The sequence below is a fragment of the Peromyscus leucopus genome, chromosome 9 (genome assembly GCF_004664715.2).
Source record: "Peromyscus leucopus breed LL Stock chromosome 9, UCI_PerLeu_2.1, whole genome shotgun sequence".
Classification (NCBI taxonomy): Eukaryota; Metazoa; Chordata; class Mammalia; order Rodentia; family Cricetidae; genus Peromyscus; species Peromyscus leucopus.
Genome location: NC_051070.1, coordinates 4,522,843 through 4,549,310, shown reverse-complemented (window position 1 = coordinate 4,549,310; position 26,468 = coordinate 4,522,843). Strand labels below are relative to the sequence as shown.

Here is a 26,468-nt window from a genome sequence, read left to right as displayed (position 1 = left end):
GCGTTGGGGTCAGTAAAACCCACTTTTGATTGAAATATGGATTGATAATAAATAAAATTAGGACTTATTTATGGTCTTGAGATGGAACCCAGAGCTTCACATATGCCAGGAAATTCTCTATCACTATTTATTTATGTATTTTTTTTGTTTTGACAGGTCTCTCTAGGTAGCCTTGCTTGGCCTGGAACTTACTATGTAGTCCAGGCTAGACTCAAAATCAGAGATCCATCTGCCTCTGCTTGAGGTTAAAGGTGTGGGGATTAAAGATATGTACCACTATGCCCAGCTTTCACCTCTTATTTTTAAAAGAAAAATTTTCTTCTCATACCTTGCAAGAGACCGTTATTGAAGCATGTATAGGTGAAACTATATGTTGTCCAGAACCTGCCCTTAAATATTCATGAAAATGTAAATACATCAACAAAGGCAGAGATGGATAAAAACAAGATTGGCAGGGCATTAATCACTGTGAAGTATATGTTTAGATACATTGTCATTTTGTTCCTGTCTCTAATTTTGTGATTCTGAACATTTCTGTGAGGCATATTCACAATCGAAGTGGGGATGCTATTGTGTCTCGAAGATCAGAGTACCTTTTCTCTAGGTGTTCTCGGGCGCAGCCAGACTTGAGTGTCCTGCCTCTCGGTTGAGCAGACCTAGTCAGTTTCCTTACAGTGCACACATTTGATCTCTACTCTTTTGTTCTTACCTTTTCTCTGTCCATGGATGTCTGCAAGAGGCAAGGTCTTGAGGGTCCCCAGTAGTCTAAAAAGCATGTATCTTCCTCTGTTATTTTGCAGGGGGGGGGGACTTCAGTTCAAAATGCAACCTCTAGCCCAATTATTCCAGAACTCTATAGTTTGGAAAATAAAAATAACCCCTTAGATTCAATTTAGCTTGGATCTTTGTGATTATGTTCAATCAGCAGGGCCTTGGAGGGCAGACAGTTATCAGTATATGCTGGTCCCTGGGGAAGCAGGTCAGGTAAAGAGCGACAGGAATAATGATCAGATGTTGGAGGGATAATGGGAAATCATGCATGCCCCAGAGCAGAGGTCAATTATCCAGGGAAATACAAATGCTAAAAACGGAGAAAGTGGGATTAAGTGTGGAACCGGGTCCCTAAAATAACAAAATAAGGCCATAGATACTGCAGGCTAATCTGTAACAGAAGAAAAATTATTTCCCTGTACTGTGGTGGGAAGAAAGAAAGGACCAAAGAAATTAAAGTGTGTGTGTATGTATGTGTATGTGTGTCTGTGTCTGTCTGTGTGTCTGTGTGTGTATGTGTATCTGTGTGTGCATGTGTGCATGCGTGTGTGTGTGTGTGTGTGTGTGTATGTATGTGTATGTGTGTCTGTGTCTGTCTGTGTGTCTGTGTGTGTATGTGTGTCTGTGCGTGCGTTCGTGCGTGCATGCGTGTGCGTGCATGCGTGTGTGTGTGCGTGTGCGTGTGTGTGTGTGTGTGTGTGTGTGTGATAAAATGGGCATGGATGGGGGATAAGGTTGCTTCTCTCTGGTGGAAGAGACCTTTGACAGGAGAGAGATCGAAGATGGAGAGGAAAGGAAGGGAGGTAAAGAGTTGTCAACAGTCTTTTGACAGATTCCACTCACCTCTTACCCTGAAAATCATCCTGATGGGGCTCGTAAGTTAACTGAAATTTTTTTAAGGGAAAAATAACAACTTTCTCATAGCTACGTGTTAGAGATGGTCCAGCAGCCAGGCTGGCACTGGAGAGAAGAGAGGAGAAAGCTGTGAGGTCCAAGTGGACTGGCGGTCACTACTCCGAGCTGTATAGCCATGGAGGGGTAAGTCGGGGTTTCTATTGAAGTAGCTTGTTCCGAGAGTCGTAGAAAAGCCTATGAGAGAACGGTTCAAAGGCGAGAGTTAACAGGCTGCTGCCATCCAGAGAAGTTCATGGCTAGGGCCCCAGACCTTCTTTCCTCCCCTATCCTAACCTACTCGCCCAGCAGAGGAGCTGCATAAATATCTCTTTGGTCTAGGTCAGACATGATGACCTAGAAAACCTCGAAGGTCATTGGAATCTGATGGCTCCTTTCCTATGTAGAAGCCCTGTGTTCTGGCTGTATTCTACATCTGATTTTTAAAGTTCTTTTAGCTCTCTAACCATGGAGAAAATAACTTTGTTGTCAATATAATAATGAATAAGTTGCATTTTCATGGGGATAAAATGACCAGTTCAGAGAACGTTTTTTCTAAAGTTTATTATTGTATCAACACATTCATTAGGTTTTAAAATATCTAGCCCAGTTATTTTCTCAAATATTTATATTTACTGATAATTAAGCACACACATAATCCAAGAATAACTTTAACTGTTTCTACAGACATTATCTTCATTGTTAGTATAAAGGATAAAGATATCCAAAGAGAGTCTTTCCTGGAGAACTCTCCCTGGAAACCAAAGCAGCGTTAGATTTGACATACCTACTGAATATAGGATATCTGAAAGCATTTATATTTCATCAATATGTCTCCTCTTTCCCAAGGACATGTTGACAATTGCCAATAAAACTTAGTGTGATTTATAAATTCAACAGTTGTTAAGATACAGAGAAGACATAGTCCAGAGGAAAATCTCGGTGTGGTTCATCAGGAGCTAGACACCTCCATTTTTGAGTCAGAATCTCTCATTGTGCTGGGACCCAAGTCAGCTAGGCTGGCTGGGCAGCAGCCCCAGGACCTGCCTGTTCCTGCCGCCCCGAGCTGGGAATCCAAGTGCATGCCACTGCACCTCACTTCCATGTGCAGGTTCTGGGGACCAAACTCAAGCCTTCAGACTTGCACAGCAGGCACTTCACTGACTGAGACATCCCCCCAGCTCTCTTTCAGTTAGTTCTTCCATCTAAAGAACTAGCCAGTACTGAGAGGAAAACTCAGAGCACTAATGTCAAAGAAAATTGAAAGGAAGTTGTAAATATCTGAGATGTAAAAATATTGAGAAAGGCACAGTGGTGCTTTTGGATTATTTAGGATTTCATTGAACACAGGCCCCAAAGGCTGAAAGACAGGAAGCTAGGTATGAAAGGATACCCTTGGCTTTTGTTTCCTTCTAGTTTGCTTGGTGTCATACATCAATACTTTATTGACACTCATGTATCTCATCCTCTACCCAAACAAAGATCTAAATAAACATATCACAAAGATCTCCTAAGAGTCCAGCCCATAACAACCTAAATATACTGTAGTTACTTAGAGTTCTACTGGGGGGGAACTTCTTGGAAGTTATATATAAATTATCAGGAGGCACTGATTGATTGATTGATCAATATTTGATGTGTGTGTGTGTGTGTGTGTGTGTGTGTGTGTGTGTGTGTGTGAATGATATGTTCCTACTTGTGTGGTAGGGAGAGAGGTGAATACATGACACAGTGTGCATGTGGAGCTCAAAGGACAACCTCACACATTGGTCCTCCCCTTCTATCTTGTTGGAAACAAGGTTTCTTTGAGGTTAGTCACAGTGTACAGTTGGCTAGCTGGCCCTTGAGCCTCTAGAAATTCTCCTGTCTCCATTTCCGTCTCACCATAGGAGTCCTGGGACTACAGGTGCTCACTACCACACCCAACTTAAGTAGATGCTGAAAATTCTATTTCAGGGCCTCACATTTGCATGTCAAGAACTTTACCCACTGAGATATCTCCCTGCCCTTGACTAAATGACACGACTCAAGGGATGTTTGAGCAACTATCTTTCTTTGCTTGTTCAAGATCCCCACTGGCTTTGCAACTCACTATGGAGCAGAATGCCTGCTGAAAGTTATTGCTGACCACTACATATAACAGCAGGTTTCCAAAGGTGTTGAGGGCAGCTAAGGGTCTAGAAACAATGTAAGCTTCATGAATGTGACTCTCAATGGAGCAGCTGATTGAAAGCAGGCGAGATTCGATACGAATGACCCTCAAGATGTGAAAGGGTAAAAAACATATATAGAACACTAGGAGTAGCAGAATGGTCAGCCTTCGAGCCTTCTGCTTAAAGCAGCTGTGGGTCTGAGGCCCATGAGTCAGGGTGCTGATAATTGTTGTGTAGCAAAGTGTCACTATCACCAAGGGCAAGCAGAAAGTGGTGGCCGTCAAAATGAGATTGTACCATTTGATAGTAGTAAGGTCATCAGAACTTGTGAGGTCAAGACAAGCAGACCTATTGGTCCTGGTCGTTGATGTGATCAGAAAAGTCATTGGCATGACAGCTACCAAAGAAATGACCCACACCCCAGCACAAGCTACCACTGCCCATCGAGTTTTCTGAATAGAAAAACAGCTCATCGGGTGAATGATCACAACATAACGGAAGATGCTAAAGCAGGTGAGGAAGAGGATGCTGCTGTAGAGGTTAAAATGGAAGCCAAATCGGATGAACTTGCACATGAAATCTCCAAAGATCCAGTTTTCACCACTTGCATAATAATGGATGAGGAAAGGAAGGCTGGTCAGGTACAGCAGGTCTGTCAAGGCCAAGTTCAGCATGATGATGGTACTGCTCTTCCAGGGTCGCATCTTGAAAATGTAGATGGAAATGGCCACTGTGTTCCCTGGAAAGCCCACAAGAAAGATGATGCTGTAGATGGCAGGAAGGTACTGCATCTTGAATAAGATTTGCTGCTCATCAGTGCAGTTTCCCAAAGCAGCCACATAATCCAGGAAGTCAGAATCGTTGACTGGACTGTCCAGTGGCTCACTCATGGTTCCTTTCTTTCATCTTCCAAGAAAATGGAAGAGTACAGTCTGGCCACGGGAGTCCAACGAAAATAAACTAGCTGATCAAGGAGAACAAAGAACATTATTGAGAACAATGGCCACCTGGTGAGGACAGCTCTAATATCCTAAATCTGTCACTTCTTTCTTTCTCTTTAATATCTAAAGAGAGCTTGTGGAGAAGAGACTGAATTTCAGGGAAGTGACTATAAAAGCACCCAAATAACAATATGAAAGCCAAATTCTCATGAGAATTAAAATAAAGGATTGAGACAAAAAGCCATGTGAATAATTTGTCCTGCTGCTGTTTAGCAGATCATGGGGGGGGGTGGTCACCTTTGGTTTACAGAGGCCATAAAACCAGGAAAAGCTGTGCAACCTAAGCCTAGCTGCACATCCAATGACTTAGCTGGTTCCAAATCATGCTTGTCTGATTTGGAAGCCATTCTCTTTCTATATTATCAATTGTTATTTTGTTGATGTTTGCCAGAATTGCCTTAATTTACTTCAGAAAACTGAGAGTATGAATATCTAAAAAACAGCACTGCAAATTTTTTCATTTGTAGATTTGGGGCTGGAGAGACAGTTCCGTTGGTAAAGTGCTTTCCTTAAAGGCACAAGGACCTGAGTTCAATCCCCAGAGCCTGTGTAAAGAGCCCAGGCAATGTGTCACACGCTTATAACCTCAGCTTTGGAAAGCATAGAGGAAGATCTCTGGGGCTTGCTGGCCAGTCAGCCCAGCCTGCTCTGCAGCTCTAAGCCAAGAAGAGACCCTGTCTAAAAAAGACAAGGTTGATGGTGTCTGAAGCATGACACCCAAGATTAACCTCTAGTTTCCACATACACAGGCACACAGGTGAATGAATGCACACAGATACACATATATCCTGCATGTACACACAAATATACAAATGCAGAATTACAAAAACAAAGTTGTCATGAATTGACACTGTGAGAGGAGGTAGATTCAAGGTCAAATTTTAGCTCTCACAATCTATTTTAATTTCTTTTTTTTTAGCTTTATTTTTTAAATAATTTATTTAACTTTATTTTATGTGCATTAATAGGAAGGTGTTAGATCTCCTGGAACTGAGGTTTCAGACAGTTGAGAGCTGTCTTGTGGGTGCTGGGAATTGAACCCGAGTCCTCTGGAAGAGCAGCCAATGAATGCCCTTAACCACTGAGTCATCTCTCCAGCCCCTATTTTAATTTCTTTAGAGAAGTGTTTCTGTGTGTTCAGGGGTGGGAACAGCAGTGCGGTGCAGTAGTTAAAAGCTTGGACTCCAGACTCACATGGATGATGCCCACCTCAGTCTCTTCACAACTGTAAGCCCTAAGTAAGTTTCCTCAGCTCCTTAGGTCTGGGTAGGACACCATGTTAACTCCATTTTTCTTTTCTTTTTTCTTTTTTTTTTTTTTTTGTTTTTAGAGACAGGGTTTCTCTGTGTAGCTTTGCACCCTTCCTGGAACTCACTCTGTAGACCAGGCTAGCCTCAAACTCACAGAGATCTGCCTGCCTCTGCCTCCCGAGTGCTGGGATTAAAGGCGTGAGCCAACACCGCCTGGCTTAACTCCATTCTTCTTGCTTCTGTCTCTCCTAAAAAAAAGTTGAACAGCAAATTTAGTGCAGCCTTATGATTATTAAAAGAGGAATAAGTTATTATGAGCTTATTATTTGAATGTACATATTTTGAATGTAAAATATATCCACTTGAATATTTGTAGGACACCTACTGTGTACTAATTAAGCAATTTTCCAGATCCAAAAGATGAATACACACAAATGTATTAACCACAAAGTCTGAAGCAGGACATGGACACAGAAAATATAACTTTACTCCAGGTAACAGAGAGTGTGTGTGTGTGTGTGTGTGTGTGTGTGTGTGTGTGTGTGTGTGTAACAAGAAAAACAGTTGGTGTATATCCAGTAATATAATAAACACTCAATAAGATTAAATGGTTAACCAGTAAATCATTTGGTAGATCATAGTTCAAGGCTACTGAGATCACAAAGACACAGAAGGAGGAGACCACTACAGAAAGGTTACTGGTGTGGGGATATTTTACCTGAACCTAGCAAGAAGGAGGGTTTTTTCCAAATGAATGTCTTAGTTGGGGTTTCTATTTCTGGGACAAATCACCATGACCAAGGCAAATCCTAAGTGTGTTTAATTTGGGGCTTATGGTTTCAAAAGGTTAGAGTCCATGATGTCAGAGTAAAAGAACTATGGCAAGAAATCTAAGAGCTCACTTTTTGATCTACAAGTTGGAAGAAGGGGTGAGGGGTTGAGGAACTTTTGTGCTAGCTGGGAATGACTTGTTTTGAGGCTTTTGAATCTCTCACCCAGTGGCACACCTCCTCCAACAGGCCCACATCTCCCAGTTCTTCTCAAACAGTTCAACCAAGTAGGGACTAATTTTCAAACATGAGTCTATAGGAGTCATTATCATTCAAATCATCACACTGAGGATGAAGGAATAATGGAAATGAGATGACATGGGCAAAGATACTGAGATACAACAGACTTCATGAGATACAGGATCCTTGTAGCTCAAAATGACTGTGTGCTAGCTGGTTGTTATGTCAACTAGACACATACTAGAATCATCTGAGAGGAGGGAGCCTCAACTGAGAAAATTCCTCCAAAGGTTGGGTTATAGACAAACCTATAGGACATTTTTTAAATTAGTGAACTATAAGAGAGGGCCCAGCTCATTGTGGGTGGTGACACCTGGGCTGTTGGTCCTGGGATATATAAGAAAAAAGGCTGAGCGAGCCATGGAGAGCAAGTCAGTAAGCAGCACTCTTCTCTGGCCTCTGCATAAGCTCTTGCCTGCAGGTTCCTGCCCAGTTTGAGTTCCTACCTTGGCTACTCTCAATGGACTGTGATTAAGGATATATAAGCCAAACAACCCTGCTCCTCCCCAAGTTCCTTTCTGTATATATATATATATATATATATATATATATATATACACTTTTGTAGAGGACCTGAGTTGGATTCCCAGAACCCAGGTGGGCAGCTCATAACCACCTGTAACTCTAGTTCCAGAGGAATCCAACCACTCTGTCCTCAATAGGCAGTGCTACTAATATGCACATACCTGTGTGCTCACACATGCTCACACATGCGCTTGCACATTCATGCACATGCACATGAACACACAATTTCAAATAATAAAATAAAATAAATCCTTTTTAAAAAATGGCAGATGAGAAAAATAATTACAGTTGCAGTGCTGACAGCACCAGTAACCAGTACTTTGATGGTCTGTGATGGTCCTCATTTTACAGATGAGGAAAATGACACATAGAGAAGGCAGTGATGTGCCAAGGTCACAGCTAACTGATGGTAAACCGGGATCTACACTGAGACAGACTGGTTACAGGCCTCGACTTTCTTTCACAGTCAGTAGGCAAGAGGGAGGTCCTCATAACAAAGATGAGACAGGTGATACCCCAGAAGAACTTGGGAATTCAAACATTGAAACTGTGTGACACAGAGCTGAATATAAATAACTGGGCTACCTGTTTCCCTAGGCTGAGTTTTAGCAGGGCACCTGGCTCTGGGCAAAGTGATAACTCAGTGTTTGCTAGCTTAGTGTTTGCTGATGGTGTCACTGTTATCTTACATTGAGTCGACGTCATCAACCATTTCTTCATAGTATTGTACAGACGTATTGAGACTGGCCCACTTAACAGAAACAGGGATTAGCAGAACCCTCCCTTGTTATATTGTCTCCATTACACCCTTACAGACCTCATTTAGCCCAAGAGAGAACAAAAAGCATTTTCAGGTTCATTACTTCCACTCTGTGTTCTGTTGAATAGACAATAGTCCAGGGACAGGAGACAAGCTTCTGGTTGGGGCCAGGATGCAGGGCAGAGGCTGGCATCCCTGAGGCCTTGCACTGCTGGTGGAAAAGGAAGGCTTCTCCTGAGAAAGGAAACTCAACCTAAATGAAGAGGTACACATAGAGCCGGCACCTCCATTCTGGAATCAAATCCTACAGAGAAGCAAGGATGTTGGCCTTGCAGAAAGGTACTGTGGGAGATTCCCCCTGGTCAAACACCCTGTATGGGTCTGTGCACAATGAGCAGGAAGTTACCTAAACCAGAGAAAATGAGCCTCATTCCCTACAGGAGTTCCTGAGATGTCAAGAGACCACCAACCTGCTCGGGTTATTTCTGGAGCAAATATACAAAGATTGTTTTTGTAACACCCCAAATAATCTTCCAGGATACTTCATCCTCAATTGAATTTGGCTCAAAAGGAAGGGGGAGAGGGAGGATGAGAAAGAGAGGAGGAAGAAGAAGAGAAGAGGGGGAGAAGGAAGGAGGAAAGAGAGAGGGGAGAGGAGAGGGAAGGGACTAGAGGGAGAATTCCAGTACAATTACTTAGTCTGTTAATTCTTTGAACGCCGCAGAACACAAGCCACTTCATTTCTGCCTGAGAGGATGACACCCAGGGGGATTCAATAAATATTCTTTTGAATATATTAAAGAGTAATCAGTTATATCAGCAAAATATTTAAATGCTGAAGAATGAGGGAGGCGGTGACTACTACTTAAAAAACAGATCTTGGTTCTTTAATAACTTAAAGTAAGGAACAAAATTACAACTTCTATCTCTGCCAAATAACCTTCAGGTGATGTTATGAAGACATTTTAAACAGCAGTCACATCAGGAAAAGGCAAGTTGTAGGTAGACACAACCACCTTCATGTTTTGCAAAACAACAGCTCAACTTGGCATTTGATGGAGTCTGATTAATTGTAAGAGAATGGGGGTTGGCTGCAAAATTGAAACTCTTCCATAAAACCTCACCAAACTTATGACCTGAGTTTACAAAACATGTGTTACATTTACAACAGCACACAGAAGCCAGTCCAGGCAGTGAGCAGGCTAAGGAATTGCAGTTTCTTTCCCCCCCCCACCTACGCCTAGGGTCCTGGACATTCCACTGCTACAATGTGTCATCTGGTCATCTACACCCTGTTGGTTAAACTCATAGGATGTAGGAAAATAGCACAACAATATCTCACTTATAGGGCCCGTCCTGTGCCAAAATGGTGACTCCCAAACTTGAGTAGGCTGCTGATCACCTGGAACTAACGGGCTCTTTATTACCAGGAAATAGTGATGCTGTGAGTGTCAGCCCTGCAAGTTACGTCAAGTATGGATGAGTGTGAGCGAGTGAAAGAAAGCACAAATGCATGGCACAATTTTAAGAAGAAAAATCATATTTTTAGTATCTCCCCCCCACCCCGTCTGAGATCAGGAAAAACTTCATTCTTTGAGGCTGGTTGAAGCATATGTTTTAGGAAGACACATATTTAGGAATATATTTTAGGGGACCACTGTCTTCATGCCCCGCCCTTGACCCCATAGATGGGGATTCCAGTCTGTAGTTAATGAAGGCAGTGTGGTGCCCACTGAGGAGCAGTGTTACAGCTGTCCCTACACAGTATCTGTGTGCCTGTCGTGACATTACCTCTGACATGGTTTTCCTGGGGTATGAGCTAGCTCCTCCACCCCGTCTCTTTCAGCTCCCCTTTCATTCCCTCACCCTGAGCACTTCTAGTGCTGCTCTGATGTCAGGTTCACAGCTGACTCTCCTTTATGGAGATCTGCCTGTGGACCAGGCAGGTGAAAATCTGAAAAAGTCAACTGTCTGCTTCTTCCAACAGGCCTTGGAAACTCTGTTGCTTAGGTCACTGTTGGTTACCAAAAAGAATACGCAGGACCGTCAATCACACACACACACACACACACACACACACACACACACACACACACAAATGCATCTTGGTTTTCTCGTCTACACATTGGCAAACTGGTGAAAAGAACAATTTTAATCCCCCCCAGAGAAACGTGTGACATGGAGGAGCTATTGTTCTCCCTGAGCACAGAAGGAATCTCTCTTGTTAACCCTCAGATGTTTCTACACTTTTCCTTCAGTGCCCACTTTCAAATCAAAACTTCCAACTCTAGAGGCTGTTAAAACTTGTCAAGTTGATGGAACCCAAACCTGATTTGATCATTGAGAGACTCAAATTAAATATGTGCACATTTTCCTCAGGAAAAAAAAATGTACTTGTGTACACAATTTGGAGAGTAGGAGATCTTCTCATGCTAGTTAGCTAAATTTACAGTGGAACAAGAGAGGGCAGCAGGACACTTAAGAGCGAAAAGGCTTCTTAGGAGTGGGGACATGGACAGTGGTATTGGTCAGACCTGACACCAAGTCCAGAACCATACAGCACTGAGTTTGGAGTGTACCCTGAAGTCTAGTGATCAATGGGAATTAAAGATGACCATTTCCCCTGAATCCCAGAATTTCCACATTCCCTTGTACAAAGTAGCGGGTGTGATAGGTAGTGCTGAACTTCTCCAAGCTTCTCGGAGATAAATCTCTGACAGTCTTAGGTTTTTGGTTCCCCCTTACACGCTTCCCGCCCCCTGCCAGAATTGTGGATGCTCTAGCTGCCTTTAAAATGGTTACTTTGGAAGAAAGAACGGGGCTCTGCTGCCCCTTGTGTGTAAGACCCCAGTTCAAAGCAGAGTGATGACCTGTACTGTTTCTGGGTATACACCCTTCAAACATAAGAGTGGGGATTTGGAGAGATATTTATACACCTCTGTTCCCAGCAGCAATATTGACAACAGCCCGGAGGCTGAAGTGCCTACCCACACGTGATGAGTAAGCAGTACATGGCATATACATATGACAGTATGTGTTTTGGTCTTAAAACCCAAAGAACTGGCACATTACAACATGGATGAAAGTCAACTAGTTTTGAAACAGCAGATATTGCCTAGTTCTGCTGTCTCAAATCCCCTAGAGTTCACACACAGAGGTAGACTGTTAAGAGGTGGTTTCCTGTGACTGCGAGGGGGAGGGATAGAGGGTCATCAATGAATTAGTGGAACTGAATTTCAGTTTCACAAGATGAAAGGCCCCTGGGGCTGTGTGGGAGTAATGACCACAATAAGGCCAAGGGTTGAGATTAAATTTTATGTTATATGCATTTTATCATAATTAAAGATGTTTTTGAAGCTCACTGAACAAAGGATATTGAAAATTAGAGCAGTCCAACACGCAAGCTCCTGTAAAAGCAATGCACCATGCCCCATTCTTGTTATACAGCTATTCTGGCTGCATCTGGGCCGTTTGATTGCTTTATCAAACAATGATGCACTGCACTCCAAAATTCTAAACTGGTTTCATCAACAAGACAACCACTGTAAACTACTTGTCAAGAACTGTCAAGGATTTTTAAAAAATCTTTTTACCATAACTCAAAATTTCCAAACTATCATATTGCTTTTCAGGGAAAAAGAATTAATCAATACAAATTGAAAGAGAAAAATAAGATTTCTATATCTTAAAAAAAAAACAAACAAACAAAAAAAAAACAGCCTTTACAAAATCCTGTTACTCTTTTAGACTAGGTACAAAGCTTAAGATCTGTGGATCAACGTGAAGGATTTATGGGAGGGTAGACTCCAGTTCCTGTTTAAAATTGGTCTCTTGCCCTGATTTAGAGCGCACTCTCTTCTTAAAATGAACCCCCAGTGGTGCAGGATTCCTGCACTTACAGGCACAGGTGTCACCTGTCATGTGCTGCAATTGCTCCTTTGAAGTAGGTCACAGGCTTATCTCCATGATGATCAATAGGCTCCAACCTCTCTAATTAGACAGCAAGGGCACCACAGTGTCCTCTGTTCCCCAAACTCTGCAGAAAAGGCAAAGTTAAGTAACCTCCTCTCAAGGGTCATTAATTATCAATCTGGGCTTGGTATGGGAAGAACAGAGACTAATCCATGAGAAATAGTCTTAGCCTTTATTCAGTTTTGTAATGTGAAGGTGGCTGGGAGGGTAAGTGCAGGAATCTTGCACCACTGGGGCTTCATTTTAAAGAAGAGAGTGTGCTCTAAATCAGGGCAAGAGACCAATTTTAAAGACGAGCTGGAGTCCGCCCTCCCATAAACCCTTCATGTTCATCACGCGGACCCTTCTGCTTCTCTGTCCTTTGGTTGTTGCTACCCAACTTTTATGTGACCTTCAAACACATTTCCAGTGTTCCAGCTGTGCCTGACCATTTATGGTCTTGCTTTATGTTTTTGTAACCTTTGCTGTGTTTGATTAAGAAGAAATACTCTCAGGAGATGATTTTCATGATCTAAAGAAAAAGATTGGCATTTATTGATATCTTTTTGGTGGATGCTAAGTGAAAATGTACTAATTAAAAAATTAAGTTTTTTTTTAAATCTACAGTACAGCATACCAGGGAATAAATTCACCTTTGTGACGCCTTCCAGATTTCTGTGGTATTTCTTTGATGAGGATAGAGACATTAGAAGTCAATGGTTGGGCAAGTCATTCTCTGTATTAGTTACTTTTCATTTCCTGAGATAAAACACTACGACCAATGCACTTAGAGGAGGAAGAGTTGGTCTGGGGCTTACGTTCCCGGAGAGCCTGTGAAGGCAGCAAAGAAAGCAGGAGGAAGGCAATGGCAGCTGAGAGTCCAGGGCCCACGTCAGGAGACACTAGACGTGGCTAGGGGATTGGAGTCTTCACGTCTACCCACTGGAACACAGTTCTTCCAACAGAACCGTGCCTGGGACTTATGCGGCCCATCTCATCCAATCCACCACACTCTCCGAGGACATTCCAGACTCCATGTATCTTAGACGTCAGAATCTAGCAGGAGGAGACTAATGATTTGTTTCTTAGGAAAGTAGGTGCGCTGTTGCTATGCATCGTGGGTCACTTCCTTTGGTTCTCTGTCAGCTCCATTTGCTGATATTTAAATGTTTCTGATCTGATGCATCTTTGTAGATAGTTCTTAACTATAGAAAAAGTGTTTCTACAAACAACTTAGAAAACACTGAGAGAGAACTCTATTAGATTATACATCCCTGAAGCAGGGAGAGAAGAGAAAAGGAAAGGGGGCATTAAAAAAAGGATGTAGAAGACTGAAGTGTAGCAGTGGTCTCTGAGGACCTCTACGCAGGAATACTTTTGCCACACACTGCCTGGTCTCAGTAGGCGTCCATAATCTTGAAGGAAGATTCTGGAACCCGTCACCGCCCCCAAGCCCGAAGCAAGTGCCAGTTCAGATGCTTGGACCAGAGTCTGTCTCCCTTGGGTCGTGTTTACATCAGCTTTGTTGTAGCCTTGCTTTTTAAGGGCTGAAAATTCCTTAGGACTTTTCTCTTTTGCCCCTAGCATAGAAAAAAAATGTGGCAGACATGTGTAGGTATATAGAGAGAAGCAAGAAAATGGAGAGCTCGTCAGGGAATTGAGCCCTTGGCTTTTTCCAACACCAGTACTGTTTGGATAGTTCTTCCTTTCCATCCTGTCTTTTAGACTTGAAGCATATTATCTCTTTAAACTTTAAGGAGTATGTTTTCCCAGAAACCCTTTTTCCTCTTCCAAATATTTAATTTACTTGGTTTCTGTGCGATAAAATACAACATTCATTTAGTTTTAAACTGTTTAACAATTTTAAAAACAAAAATAACCTTATGAACTTGAGTCTTGCCCATTCAGCAAGACTGAGAATGTCATTCATAGTTCCTTGCTTGTGTGTTACAAAGCACCTCAGATTGACATGTCAGGAGTTGTACAGCATCACCCTCCATCTCCATGGGGTAGGCTGTTCATGCTTACAAACCACCATTACAGCTGGGTTTGCCGGGCTGTTGATGTTCCTCATAGAAGTAGAGGCAGGGGGTCACTGGACTCTGGCCTGAGTATCCAGCCACTCCTCTTGGTCATTCGTATGTGATTTTGCTATAATTGCACATTGGCTTCCAGGTCTCTGGGAGAAGATAGGCTACTTAGGCTGGAGAGGTCCAAAGCATGTGGGAGATCCATCTGTCCAGCTGTGGGGAAGCCATCCTAAGAGCTGGGTACAAAATTCCAGTGTGTCTGTTTTGTGGTCACCCATGCTCTGTAAGTAAATCCAATAAACTCATTGGTTCCCCAAGGGGAACTTTGGTTGAAATCAAACTTTATATTTTTTTATTGAGATCGCGGGTAGACATTGCCTAGAGAGAAAATTTTTACAACAGCATGCAATAACAATCATCTTTTTTTATTAGGAATAAGTAGAACTTAGACTCTTAATCTTTCTTTGTCTTTAACACAAAACTCTTCAGATATTAGCTGTTGATTGACACCAAACTGCTTCCTCTGACCTATGCCCAATAAGTGAGCATCTGAAAAAGAATATACAGAAAGAAATTGGAAACCACTTAGTATGTCTTAATTACATTTTTAAAAGATTACCTTGTTAAATAAAAGAAATTTAGCTGGGTGCGGTGGCACATACCTTTAATTCCTGCACTGAGGAGGCAGAGGCAGGCAGATCTCTGTGAGGTCAAGGCCAACCTGGTCTACAAAGTGAGTTCTGGGACAGCCAGGTCTATTACATAGAGAAGCCTTGCCTCAAAAAAAACTCAAAATAAATATAAAATAAATTTTACAGAATAAAAGTTAAGCTGGATACTGGAGATCCAGGTCAGTAGTAGGAGAACTTGCCTGGGAAGTACTGGGCTCTTGGTTCAATTCAAGTATGAGAAGGAGTGGGGGAGAGAGGAAGGGGAGGAGAAGAAGGAGAAAAGCAAAGGAAGGAGAGGAGGAAAGGAGGAAGAAAGGAAAGAAGAAAAATTAAATTGACGCATTTGGTTTAGATGATTAAGAAACCATTAATGGCCTTGAAACCATTCAGTCACGTGGTATAAGCCGAAGACAAGTTCTCAGTTGAATGAAGGGTAAAATGGGAAGCTACAGCTTGTTGGGAGAGATGAAATAAGTGAAGATATTGCTTTATGGCTGACATGTTTAAAAGGAAAAAGTTAGTCTATCCTTTCCTCGAGGAGAAGAAGCCTAAGCAGTGATATTCTATAGAAAGTGCAATCAAGCAGGCTAATGGAGGTGGTGGAGAGGGCTAGTTAACAGATGAAGGGTGGAAACAGTGAGCAGAGTAGTGTGGCGCCCGGAATCAGGAGCTTGTGTCCTAATCCTGACTCACATCTTTACGGGCTCCACGACATCCCTCTCTAACTCTCACAGTCACAGTGAAACACGAATGTTCTAGGACTACCTCAAATAAGTGAAGCTCCATGGCACGAAGATCACATTCATAATGCAGGACTGTCACCAGGTCAGGAGCAAACAGAAACTGGGGAGGGGTTGTCCTTTGAGACAGGAGAGGAAGATGAGGGAAGTTCTACAAGAACAGGGGAAGGGCCATTTCCATTCCAGGGATGCTGTGTTCTCACAAATATCAATATTAGAATTAGCTGAGAAATTTTGGAAAATATCAAAAGCTTAGATCCCTGCAGAAATCCATTTGTCAAAACCTTTGAAGGTGGGCATAGTCTAAATATTTGTTATCAGTCAACCAACTATCACAATTGACAGGCCAAGTTGAAAAAAAAAATGATCAAATGGGCTACACATTGCAGATTTACACATTTTAAAGACTACTGAAGCCAAACATTGAAAAATGTTAAAAGCATTGTGTTGAGCACAAGAAGTAAGAAGCAAAGGAGCTCATATAGTGTGATTCCATCTCAACTCTATCATGATGTGGGGGGAGGGGCGGGGTGCTCTTGGAAGTTAAAAATGAGCACACTGGTTGCTTCAAGAAAGGACAGAAGTTGACCAGAAGGGACAAAAGAAAACTTTCTAGGTTTATATAAATCTCCTGTGGCTTGATTATGGTATGAATTACTCAGAAAAAAAATACAGTTGTCAGTACTCATTGAACCAGGTGCTTAATATCTGTGTACTTACTGTGTATAATTATACCATGATTAAATATTAATTACCTCCAAGGAAGACTTGAATTAATTGGTATGGGAAGTGGGTGATGTACTGGGATTTCTATAAGCCTTCCAGGTAGGTGTATAGAGGGTTAAGAACTACTAGACTAAATCATCAGCAAAGACTGAATGAGATAGAGAAAGGGAGCTTGCAAAAACTGATAAAGGTTTGGAAATAGAAAGTGAAATTAAATAGGTAGAACTTTGTCTCTTGGGGAGTAATTGTGGATTGTAGTTCTCAGAGAACACCGTGGTGTTTGAAATAAAAGTCAATTCTTATGGCAGTCTGCAGACCCACAGAATAAAGTCTAGGGATTTGCTTATCAACATTCTCTCTGTTTATTGCTGTACTCTAACATTATGAAACTTCCTGAGAAAAGGGCTCACCTGAGGGTGAAACCCTAGCCTGTCAGTAGAGGGCAGAGGACAAATGGAGGGAGATTCACAGACTCTGAGGGCAACTGTAATTTTGAGCAAAGACAGGAGTTGGAAAATCAGGCACTCATGTGACAACCAGAAGACACAAGTGTCCACATTAAACTGAGGAGAGGATGTTCAGCTGTAATGTGAAACAATCCAGCTTGAGAAATCAAGAGGAAGAGAAAGAAGGAACTCGGAGTCTGAGGTCAATGAATGGACTGATGTGTGCCTTTTGGGAAGTTGCCAGTGCTTTTTAAAGATAATTACTTTGAAATGGACCAAAAATAGATGGGCAGATCAAAAGTTTTCATGAGAAAAGTTACCAAAATGTCACATGTTCAAGTAGAACTCAACATGCATTGGAGATGGACCTTGAGGAAGCTTTAGACAAATGACAGTGATTTTTAAGGAAGAAATTTCAGAGCCAGGTGTGGAGGTGTACACCTTTGATCCCAGCACTCAGCAGGCAGAGGCAGGTGGATCTCTGTCAGTTTGAGGTCAGCCTGGTCTACATAGTGTATTCCAAGACAGCCAGAGCTATGTAGAGAGACTTTGTCTCAGATAGCTAGCTAGATAATTAGATAGATAGATAGATAGATAGATAGATAGATAGATAGATAGATAGATGATAGATAGATAGATGGACAGACAGACAGATGGATAGGCAGACAGACAGACAGATAGTTAGACATATTTGGGTACAACATTGGTTTATGCAAAAACATGGACTCTTAAAATTAAGGAAATGTTTTCCTGAAATATTTCAAAAAAGTCCATTTAGGAGACGAATAGGGATAGGCAAGTTGTGAAAAATACAATGAAAGCTTGAAGAGAGACTAATTCTCTCTCACCTCATCCTGGCAGTAAGAACCAAACTGTCATGAACTCTTCTATAACACCTAGAGGGCACTAAGAGGCAGATCCCTCCACACTGATAGGATCCCATTTCTGGCAACAGTTTCACTGCAGCCTGGTGACTTGATTCACAGAAACTGTAACATCATCAATGTGGTCTTTGACTACACCAAGAGGCTGGTGGCCTGTTCCTTAGCAACAGGGAGACTTGGGCCAGGCCGATGGATCTACTTACACAGGCCCTCAAGAGCCCCTGGAAGTGAATGAATGGAGAAGTGTAACAAGGCCATCTCAAATGTGTTTAGCACCTCACTGTCCACCAGAGTGTGTATTGAGCATGTTCTTAACTCAAATATTTTATAAGCGTTTCCAATGAGGAACAAGAATGTCCTAGGATATGAAGAAAGGAACTAAGATCTGCTGTTATCTTGAACTCGACTCTTCCATACTTACACTTTTATTCATAGACTTCCATTACTCACACTTAAAGTCATATAAATTATATGTTGTATTTTGGTTATCTGTTAAGTTTGTCATTTTCTGGTGTTCTTGTTAAGTTTTTTCTGTTAATGGTTTTTTTTTTTAGATGTTTGAAAATATAACAGTCATTTTAGACATGAATGATCTGGGTTACTTAAATCTAGTTTAATGGAAAAGAAACAGATTTAAGAGCGAATGCTAAACCTGTCTCCTATATAGAAAGCTTGACAAACACTAGAATCTCAGTCTTCCTTTTGCCTCTGAGAACCCTTCTTTCCACCCATCTACACCCCAGACATTCACCATTGTTCATCTGTCTCCATATTCTTTCCTTTGCCAAAATACACATAGAGCAATCTGTGGCTTTTCTGAGCTCCAAACGATACCACTAACACAGCCCAGGATGGCAAAGGTGAATCAAAGAAAGCAATTCTAGCCACATTCTAGCTTCTGTAGCCCTATTTGTCCTGTCACCATAGCAACAGACCATCAAACACACTTCTTTTCTGTTTGAAGTTCAGAGCTTCTGATTCTCCAGTGTAGAATAATCAGTGTTTGTCGTATTTTCTACAGTAGCCAATGCCTACCACATGAACTTCACCTAACATTAAAATAAGAATTGTTGACAGAGATTCCACCTCGGTTTCTACTGAATTGGACTCTTTGGAGAACACAGGGTCAACACAGGCTGTTGAACTGCACTCCCAGGCCCCACAGCCAGTCATTTTCTTTTTCAGTGACCACAGCATCACCAGTATCACCTTCATCACCTCCTTTCTTTGTCTCACTTCCACATTTGGATGAAAACGCCTTAGAAACATGCAGAACCTGCTCTGTGATTTCTTTTTGTTGTAGAATTTTCAGTCTCTTCCCTTTGACCTTTTGTATAGCTTTCATGATTAATTTTTTCCCAGGGCTGTGTTGACATAACAGGCCACTGTACCAACCTATTAACCTTTGAAAAAAATCAAAGTTGAAATCTGATTTGAGTAAGAAACCCAAAATAGTTTTCAGCTAGCCTGGAGTTTATGAACAATAAAGGGGACAAGTCCGTCTCCATGATGGACAGGATTTAGATGTGGACAAGTAGATGTGAAAATGAGGAGACTGAACTGGGAAGTCATATAACTCAGAAGTAGAGATAACATTGTGTTCAATCTCCAAGCAGTTTGCCTGGGTGTTTTCTTGTAGAAAAAAATAAAATACACAAGTAATTTAATTACAGTAGCTATTTGTAGCTTTCTCTGACTTATCATACAGTTCTCCAGAGCCTACCTCTTTTCTGCTTTTTATACTGACATATGATTGTTAATTATAATCGTTCAGCTATTTATTGACCCTCCTTTCCTCATTGTATTGATTGGTATTTCATTAAATTGGAAATTTTTAGACATTAATTAATTTAATCGTAAATTGTGCTTTGATCCAAATTATGAGTTTAACTGAATCCAGACTTGTGTTAAATTCTCATGACTGTGTAGTGATAATGGAAGACCCAGTGTATGCTCCATTTGGCTACTCTACACTCTGAGGTGGTTTATTTCTGGCCACTGCAGACCTCCCTCACCCTTTCTTCCATGCCACACAGCAGACTGAGGACTTGTGGTCTCAGAAGTCCTTCCAGCTTCGGTACCTGGGCTTTCAACCCTACTTTATTTTTAACTAAGGCCAGATGGGTCGCCAGATCTCCAAGTGTTATTCTTTGAAGAAGCAGATCTCTATTTGTTATTGTGTTATATACTTATTTGAAGATTACACTGACACTGTGTTCCCTCAGAGTGGCTTTCAAGCCTGGTTTTCTGTAGTCTCGGTGGTTATATCACCATGATTCTCACTCGGGAGGACTGCAGTGGGTGTGAGAGTGTGTGGAGGTGGAAAGGAGTGTGGCAAGAGCGTCAACCTGAAAACCAGCCTCCCAGACCAATTATGATGAAAGAGCAACTCCAGGGAGCCCTGGGTTTGTGATATTAGACACCCTGGGCTTTCAGTCACTTTCCCTTCAAAAGAGCTGAGCTCTGGACAGAGTTCTTTCCTGACTTTAAACCTGGAGTTCACATGGTCTCTTTTCCACCATGGACTTGTGCACTTACTTAGGCCTTGAGCAAGGTCAGCTAAATGACTGCAAAATGAAAATGTGAGCTCTGAGATTAAAAAGACCAAAAGTGTCTCCATAGAATTACAATATAAAGCTCCCCTTTCTTCACAATCTGTCTCAGTCCCTATCATTATGCGTCCCCCCATTTTAGTTTGTTTTATGTCATTCTAAATTAAAGAAAAATTAACATTCTAAATTATTAACATTCAATTTACCATCCAGTTTTCTATTGTGCTGTGCTGTCTTCAAATGCAAATATGAGAGCATTTGCTTAATTTATGGAAAGTGTTCTCAAAATTATACAAGTCATGTTTTTTCCAGTGTGTGTGTGTGTGTGTGTGTGTGTGTGTGTGTGTGTGTGTGTTGCATTCCTATGTGAGCAATTGCACAAAAAATGTATGGCTACATGTATCCATGCATGTGGAGGCTGGGCCTCAGATATTGGTCCTCAGATCAGATACTGCACCTCTTTTGACAGAGAGTTTCCTCTTGGCCTAAAGCTCACCAGTTAGGCTAGACTGCCATTCTAGAGAGTTCCAGGGATCTTCCTGCCTCTACCTCTCCGGTATTCAAGCATGCACCACACCTGGTCTTTTCTAGATTCTGGGGATCTAACTCAGGTCCTTGTGCTTGTCAAGCAAGCATTTAACCAATGTGGCTACCCTGTTCCCATCTCAACAGTCTTATTCCAAGGCTTATGCATGAAGGTTTCTTTAGTTTTCACCAAAATGATGAAAAAGCTATGCAAAATTAGCTCAGATACTTTTTCTTTTCCATATTTGCATCCCCTACTAAAACTGTCGTTGGCTAAAACTGTCGGGAAGCAACATGAGCTGTGGATTGTTCCGCTATTCCCTTTTCTTCTGCACCACCATTACCATTGTAAATTAACGGCCCATCCTGTGAGGTAACACACAAGTAAGGCAGGGTAGAGTATGGATCCTGGCTCACAAGATTTCTTCGGATGACATTAGCTTCTTCCTCTCTTCAAAGGAAGTGCTAGGTTACACAGAGAGCACAGCTTGTAGAGACTGTAAGTGTACTTTCTCAACGCATGTGTTTACCTAGGAATTGCACTCGGTCTCCTGGAACTCTGAAGCACTGTGGCATCAGAACTCTTGGTTCACTGGATGCAGTGAATGCTACTTGAGAACAGGGCTTCAGAGAAAGGGCTAGATATGCACACTGTATGTACCTGCTCTCTCCACTCATGTTCCACTGTCCCACAACATTTCACTTACAAACCTAAGATGGCATCGTCTAGAATTTCCAGACAACAGTAGCAGAACATTAAATCAAGTGAAGAAACCTTTTCATGGTAGTACTGTGGGCTCAAGTTATACAACCAATAAATTAGCCCTGGGCTTGAGTTAAGAAATCATATGTTGGACCGACTCAGGTTCAATCTGAGTGGATCTATCAAAATTAAGCACATTTTCACAAATGTCAATTAGGTAAAGCATTTATATCACCGTTTCTAAAGTTGCAGATCGTAAAAGACATCAAAATTGGTTATCTTTGAGATTGTCTGGATGGCTGCTGTCACCTCTGGTACCCTGACTTATGTTACAGAATGACCACTGGCTTCCAGTACAAGTGTCTCTCTCAGAGCCTGTGCACAACGTCTTCAACAACCCTCTCATTTTACAGTGAAAAGCTGACACACTATTGGCCTCTTCACTGTGGCCAAAGCCTCACATGGTTGATGACTGTTTAGGGATATGGCAAACATACTCGTGCATAAAGGCGAACTTTATCTGTAATGGTTGGCTCTCCACTCAAAGAGAGTTAACATAGATGACTATGGCCTAAAATATAAAAGCATAACAACTGAGATCTTTGAAAGGTTCCACAGCTGGAGTGGGGTGAGTCTGTGACAAAGGGGGTTTTATAGCCCTTCCAATGCACTATGCATATACACACAGAGACAGGGTCTCACGTGGCCCAGCCTGCCCTTGAACCCCTATGTATCAGTGACAGATAGGAATTATTGATCCTTATTTCTCAGTCCCTGGAGTTCTGAGGTTGCAGGTATGGACCATCAAGCCCAGCCTGTGATTCAGGACATTTAAAAATCTAAATGCCTCAAAACAAGGATGGTACCATGACTTAACAAATAGTTGGTCGTCGGACATAGCTGGACAGTCACCAAAGACTCAGCACTTACTGAGTCATTCCATAGAAGGTCCTCATTGCATATCAATAGAAACAACCAGGAGTAATATGTGCAAGTTTCCCTAGCCACATCTTCCTCCCTGAGCATCCTGGACAGCTTGGGGCCACAAAAATCTCACCCCTTGAGACAGGCTGTCACACTAGTACAGGATAGTAGGTTCAAGGTGGAAGTCCTGGTGACCATCCTTCCCTGTTTGCCCTTGTCCCCAACTACTTGTGACTGCATGGAGAAGCATAGACCAGTTTGGACCTGCTGTCCCTGGCAAGTCTCTCTCTCTCTCTCTCTCTCTCTCTTTCTCTCTCTCTCTCTCTCTCTCTCTCTCTCTCTCTCTCTCTCTCTCTCTCTGTGTGTGTGTGTGTGTACTATACTTTGCATGTGGCAGAATACCAGAGGCTCTATGCCTGAGGCAGGGTGAATTCAGTAGGCAGGGCCAAGTCTGTGACATGGTAGAAAAGGCACTGTATCTGTGTTCTATCTCCTGGTCTCACCAGGGAGAAACTTCCCAGACACCTTATATTCACTTGCCTAGTGTCTCATCAGATAAAGTGGGTCATGGATATTGAAGGGGATCCTACTAAAGAATAACTGAGTAACATGAGCAAGGCAGCCACTGAGTTGAACATAATAACTACCATACTGCTGAGTTTGGCTCTGTATTTTCCTAATGACCTTAGACAAGTCATTCAGTACTAAAAGTTACTATTTTCTTAAGGAAAATACTTCCTTTCTGCTAGAAGGATGGAACAAGTTTAACAACCATGTATATTTAACACAGCGTACGGACCATTGTAATTGTAATAGGAGGTACTGCCACCCTGTGTGCACAACAATGCCAGGCTGTGGAGAATCAAAGTATCCAAGATTCCACGTCTACCTAAAATAATCTCACAACTTAGTTGTCCAGAAAGATCTAGTACCTTACCAAATTTTATTTCATATCAATATAACATATATCATTAATGACAAATACACTTTACACTGTGAAATCTGGTCTCCCCTTGTTCTTATCTTCCATGTCAGGTAATAAGGCACAAAGAGCTTGAATAATTTCACACTGGGAAAGAAAAGGACAGACCTAACCTATGGAACCCATCAAGACCAAGTCCAGCACTCAAACTTCCCCTTGACATCATGACCTTTCCTCTTGTCACTAAAAGTATGCTCCAGACAGTGACCATCAGATTTACTTCTGAAAAGATCCTCCCTGACCTCTGTCTGAGCATGTTCCCCGCAGAGCCGTATTCTAGCTGCAGGCTAAGGCACTGGAATTGCCCAAACATAAGAGCTATGCTTCACTAACATGCTCCCCTCTGCAAGTTCTCTGCCTCTTTTAGCTGTTTACAGTGCGTGGTTCTTTGTGATGGCTTTCATGTAACACTGAAGATAGGGTACTCTGACACCTACTGGAGATGACATCTCTAAGGAGGTCTCAAAACACATGGTATAAACAGCAACAGTTCGGCTATTCTATTCAGGGCTGGTTCTGTCAACTCACAGTGTATTTAGTAGAATATCCCATAGGGATTCTGCTTTATCATGAACTCTTACTCAGGTCTTGGTCCATTGCATAGATCCTGCAAAGCAGAAACTGGTCTCACACATGAAATAGAAGCAAGCAGCCAGGCCTGGAGCAGAGGATTGGATACGACAATAGGGAGTATTTGAACACCATAGTCACATAATTAAGAACAGATGACCTGGAACTGGAGGATGGCTAAGTGTTTAGAAGCACTTACTCTCCCCTCAGAGGACCCAGGTTCAGGTCCCAGCACCCTATGCTGTTGCTGGGAATCCAACACTCTCTTCTAGCCTCTGAGGACACCAGCTACACATGTGGTGCACATACCTATTTGCAGGCAAATCATTCATACACATAAAATAAAATAAATAAACCTTTTAAAAGGAAAGAAAAAATGTCAGCTGGCCTAGTAAGAAGACTCTTCTGGAATAGGATGTGACAGAACGTGATGTCTTTGGGTGACTTCTGCTAAAATGAGCACAATCTTGACATGAGTGCCCCATTTCAGACTCCTCTGATGACTATCTTTATCTCAGCGCAGTCACACTTCTGAATGACTCACTGAGGCAGTATCGGACAACCTGGACAGTAATGCTGAAACCCCATAAAGCTCCTGATATCAGAAAAGGAGACATTTTCTCCAAATGTCCTTATGAGGTTTGTTGTGAGTTTTTATTTACTGTTGAGATGCTGAAGACAGGTCTGTTCAGCCAGGGTCTCAGAACGCTTTAATGGGCCCTGACTTGTGCAACTGCCCCTGGACTTGGACCATCACCATTCTCTTGCCTTCAGCCAAGTGCTTACTTAGAGCTTAATATCACAGCAGGTTAACCAAACATCCATGCATTTTAGAGCACTCAGGTGACTCTCTAAGAGATATGGAGCAGATGGATGTTTGGCATCCACAGAGGTCAGCATAGGTCAGATATCTTTCTGGAGGATGGTGTAGATACCAGCTAGAGTGTGTGTACTACAATTTGAGTATTTGTGTTCTTCAGAAATAAATCTGGACCAAAACAAGCCCTTTAAGGATCTAGCAATGAACCACGAATGTGATGCTGAATGACCAGAAAGCCAGGACTTGCATGAATCTCTAAACAAATTAAGATGCGGAGGGAGGGTGGCGAAAACACTCAGTAAGTAATTGCCGCACAAGAACAAGGATTTCAGTGTGATCCCCAGAACCCAAGATTTTAAAAGCCAGGCAAGCAGTGATTGCTTGTAATCCCAGACCTTGGAAAGCAGCAAATGGCAGGTCCCTGTGGCTCTTGGCCCAGTTAGTCCAACCCAATTAGGGAGCCCAAGGTTCCAGCAAGAGACACTGTCTCAAAAAAAAATAGAGGGAGCTCCTAAGGAGTAACAGCTGAAATTGACTCCTGACCTCTACACACTGATGCATGCATGCACAGTCACACATATGTGAATTTACCCACATAAACATGCAAGGGGAGGGAGGGAGGGAGAGAGAGAGAGAGAGAGAGAGAGAGAGAGAGAGAGAGAGAGAGAGAGAGAGAGAGAGAGAGGTGAAACATTCAATTAGGTAATCTCCTGTTATGGCCAGTGAGGATTTGTGGGACACACTAGCCTGTGTGTCTCTTCCCTATTCCCATTCTAATATTTGGCATTCACTAGCCATAGAAGGTGGGGTAGTTAATACAGGAAGTCCAGGGGCATCTTTGGGGATAAGACCAGCTAAAGCATCAGTAGAACTCATCAATTGCCTTGTAATTTGAACAGTACCTTGGCAGACTTCCGGCTTTTCATGTCGCTGCTCTTCTCCTTCTGATCAATTCTTGTGAATTCTGAAGAGAGGTGGCAGCCCTGTGTCTCCACAGCCTCCTAAGACTGTTTCCTGGAGCAGTGTGACTCCGGTTTACTCTGGCTGTCTTCTAGAATGGGTCCTGGTTTATATTCAGTTTCTTATTTTCATTTTAAAACCTAGCCTGTTAACACAAATGGCATAAATTGCCCCTGGTGACCCTTAAGTTTGTGTGGCCAGAGAGCAATAAAAGTTTCCAACACAGACAGGTTAGAGGCAGCAGAAAGCACTTGCTTACAGCCCCAGATCTGGTCCAGTGTTTTGGTATTGGTGCTGTTGATGCTCGTTAAGAGAACACTGTGGTATAACATTCCTTTAATTGCATGTTCTGTTTCTCCCCCGCCCCTCACCGCCAAACTCCATGTGTTTCTAAGGATTCTGGAAAGATTAGGCATTTATGTTCACTTGGATTTCAGTTGGGGGATATTCAAAGTGGAGTCTTTCATTTGGGTGCAAAATGACCCTCAGTGCCTCAGCAAACTTCCTCTTTGCTTTCAACTCTGGAAACAGTAGGTATATGAAGCAGCATTGTACTCTGTGCT

General features: G+C 42.2%; 1 protein-coding gene across 1 annotated transcript; it reads right to left on the bottom strand.

Annotated features, from left to right (window-relative positions):
* Window positions 1–2,210: 2,210 nt before the first annotated feature.
* On the bottom strand, window positions 2,211–25,974 carry Oxgr1 (oxoglutarate receptor 1). Its single transcript, XM_037208803.1, has 3 exons — window positions 25,848–25,974; window positions 6,221–6,314; window positions 2,211–4,779 (listed from the first exon to the last, which is right to left on the bottom strand). Exon 3 carries the CDS (start codon window positions 4,703–4,705, stop codon window positions 3,689–3,691), a length of 1,017 nt encoding a protein of 338 aa, XP_037064698.1. The 5' UTR covers window positions 4,706–4,779; window positions 6,221–6,314; window positions 25,848–25,974; the 3' UTR covers window positions 2,211–3,688.
* Window positions 25,975–26,468: the final 494 nt, after the last annotated feature.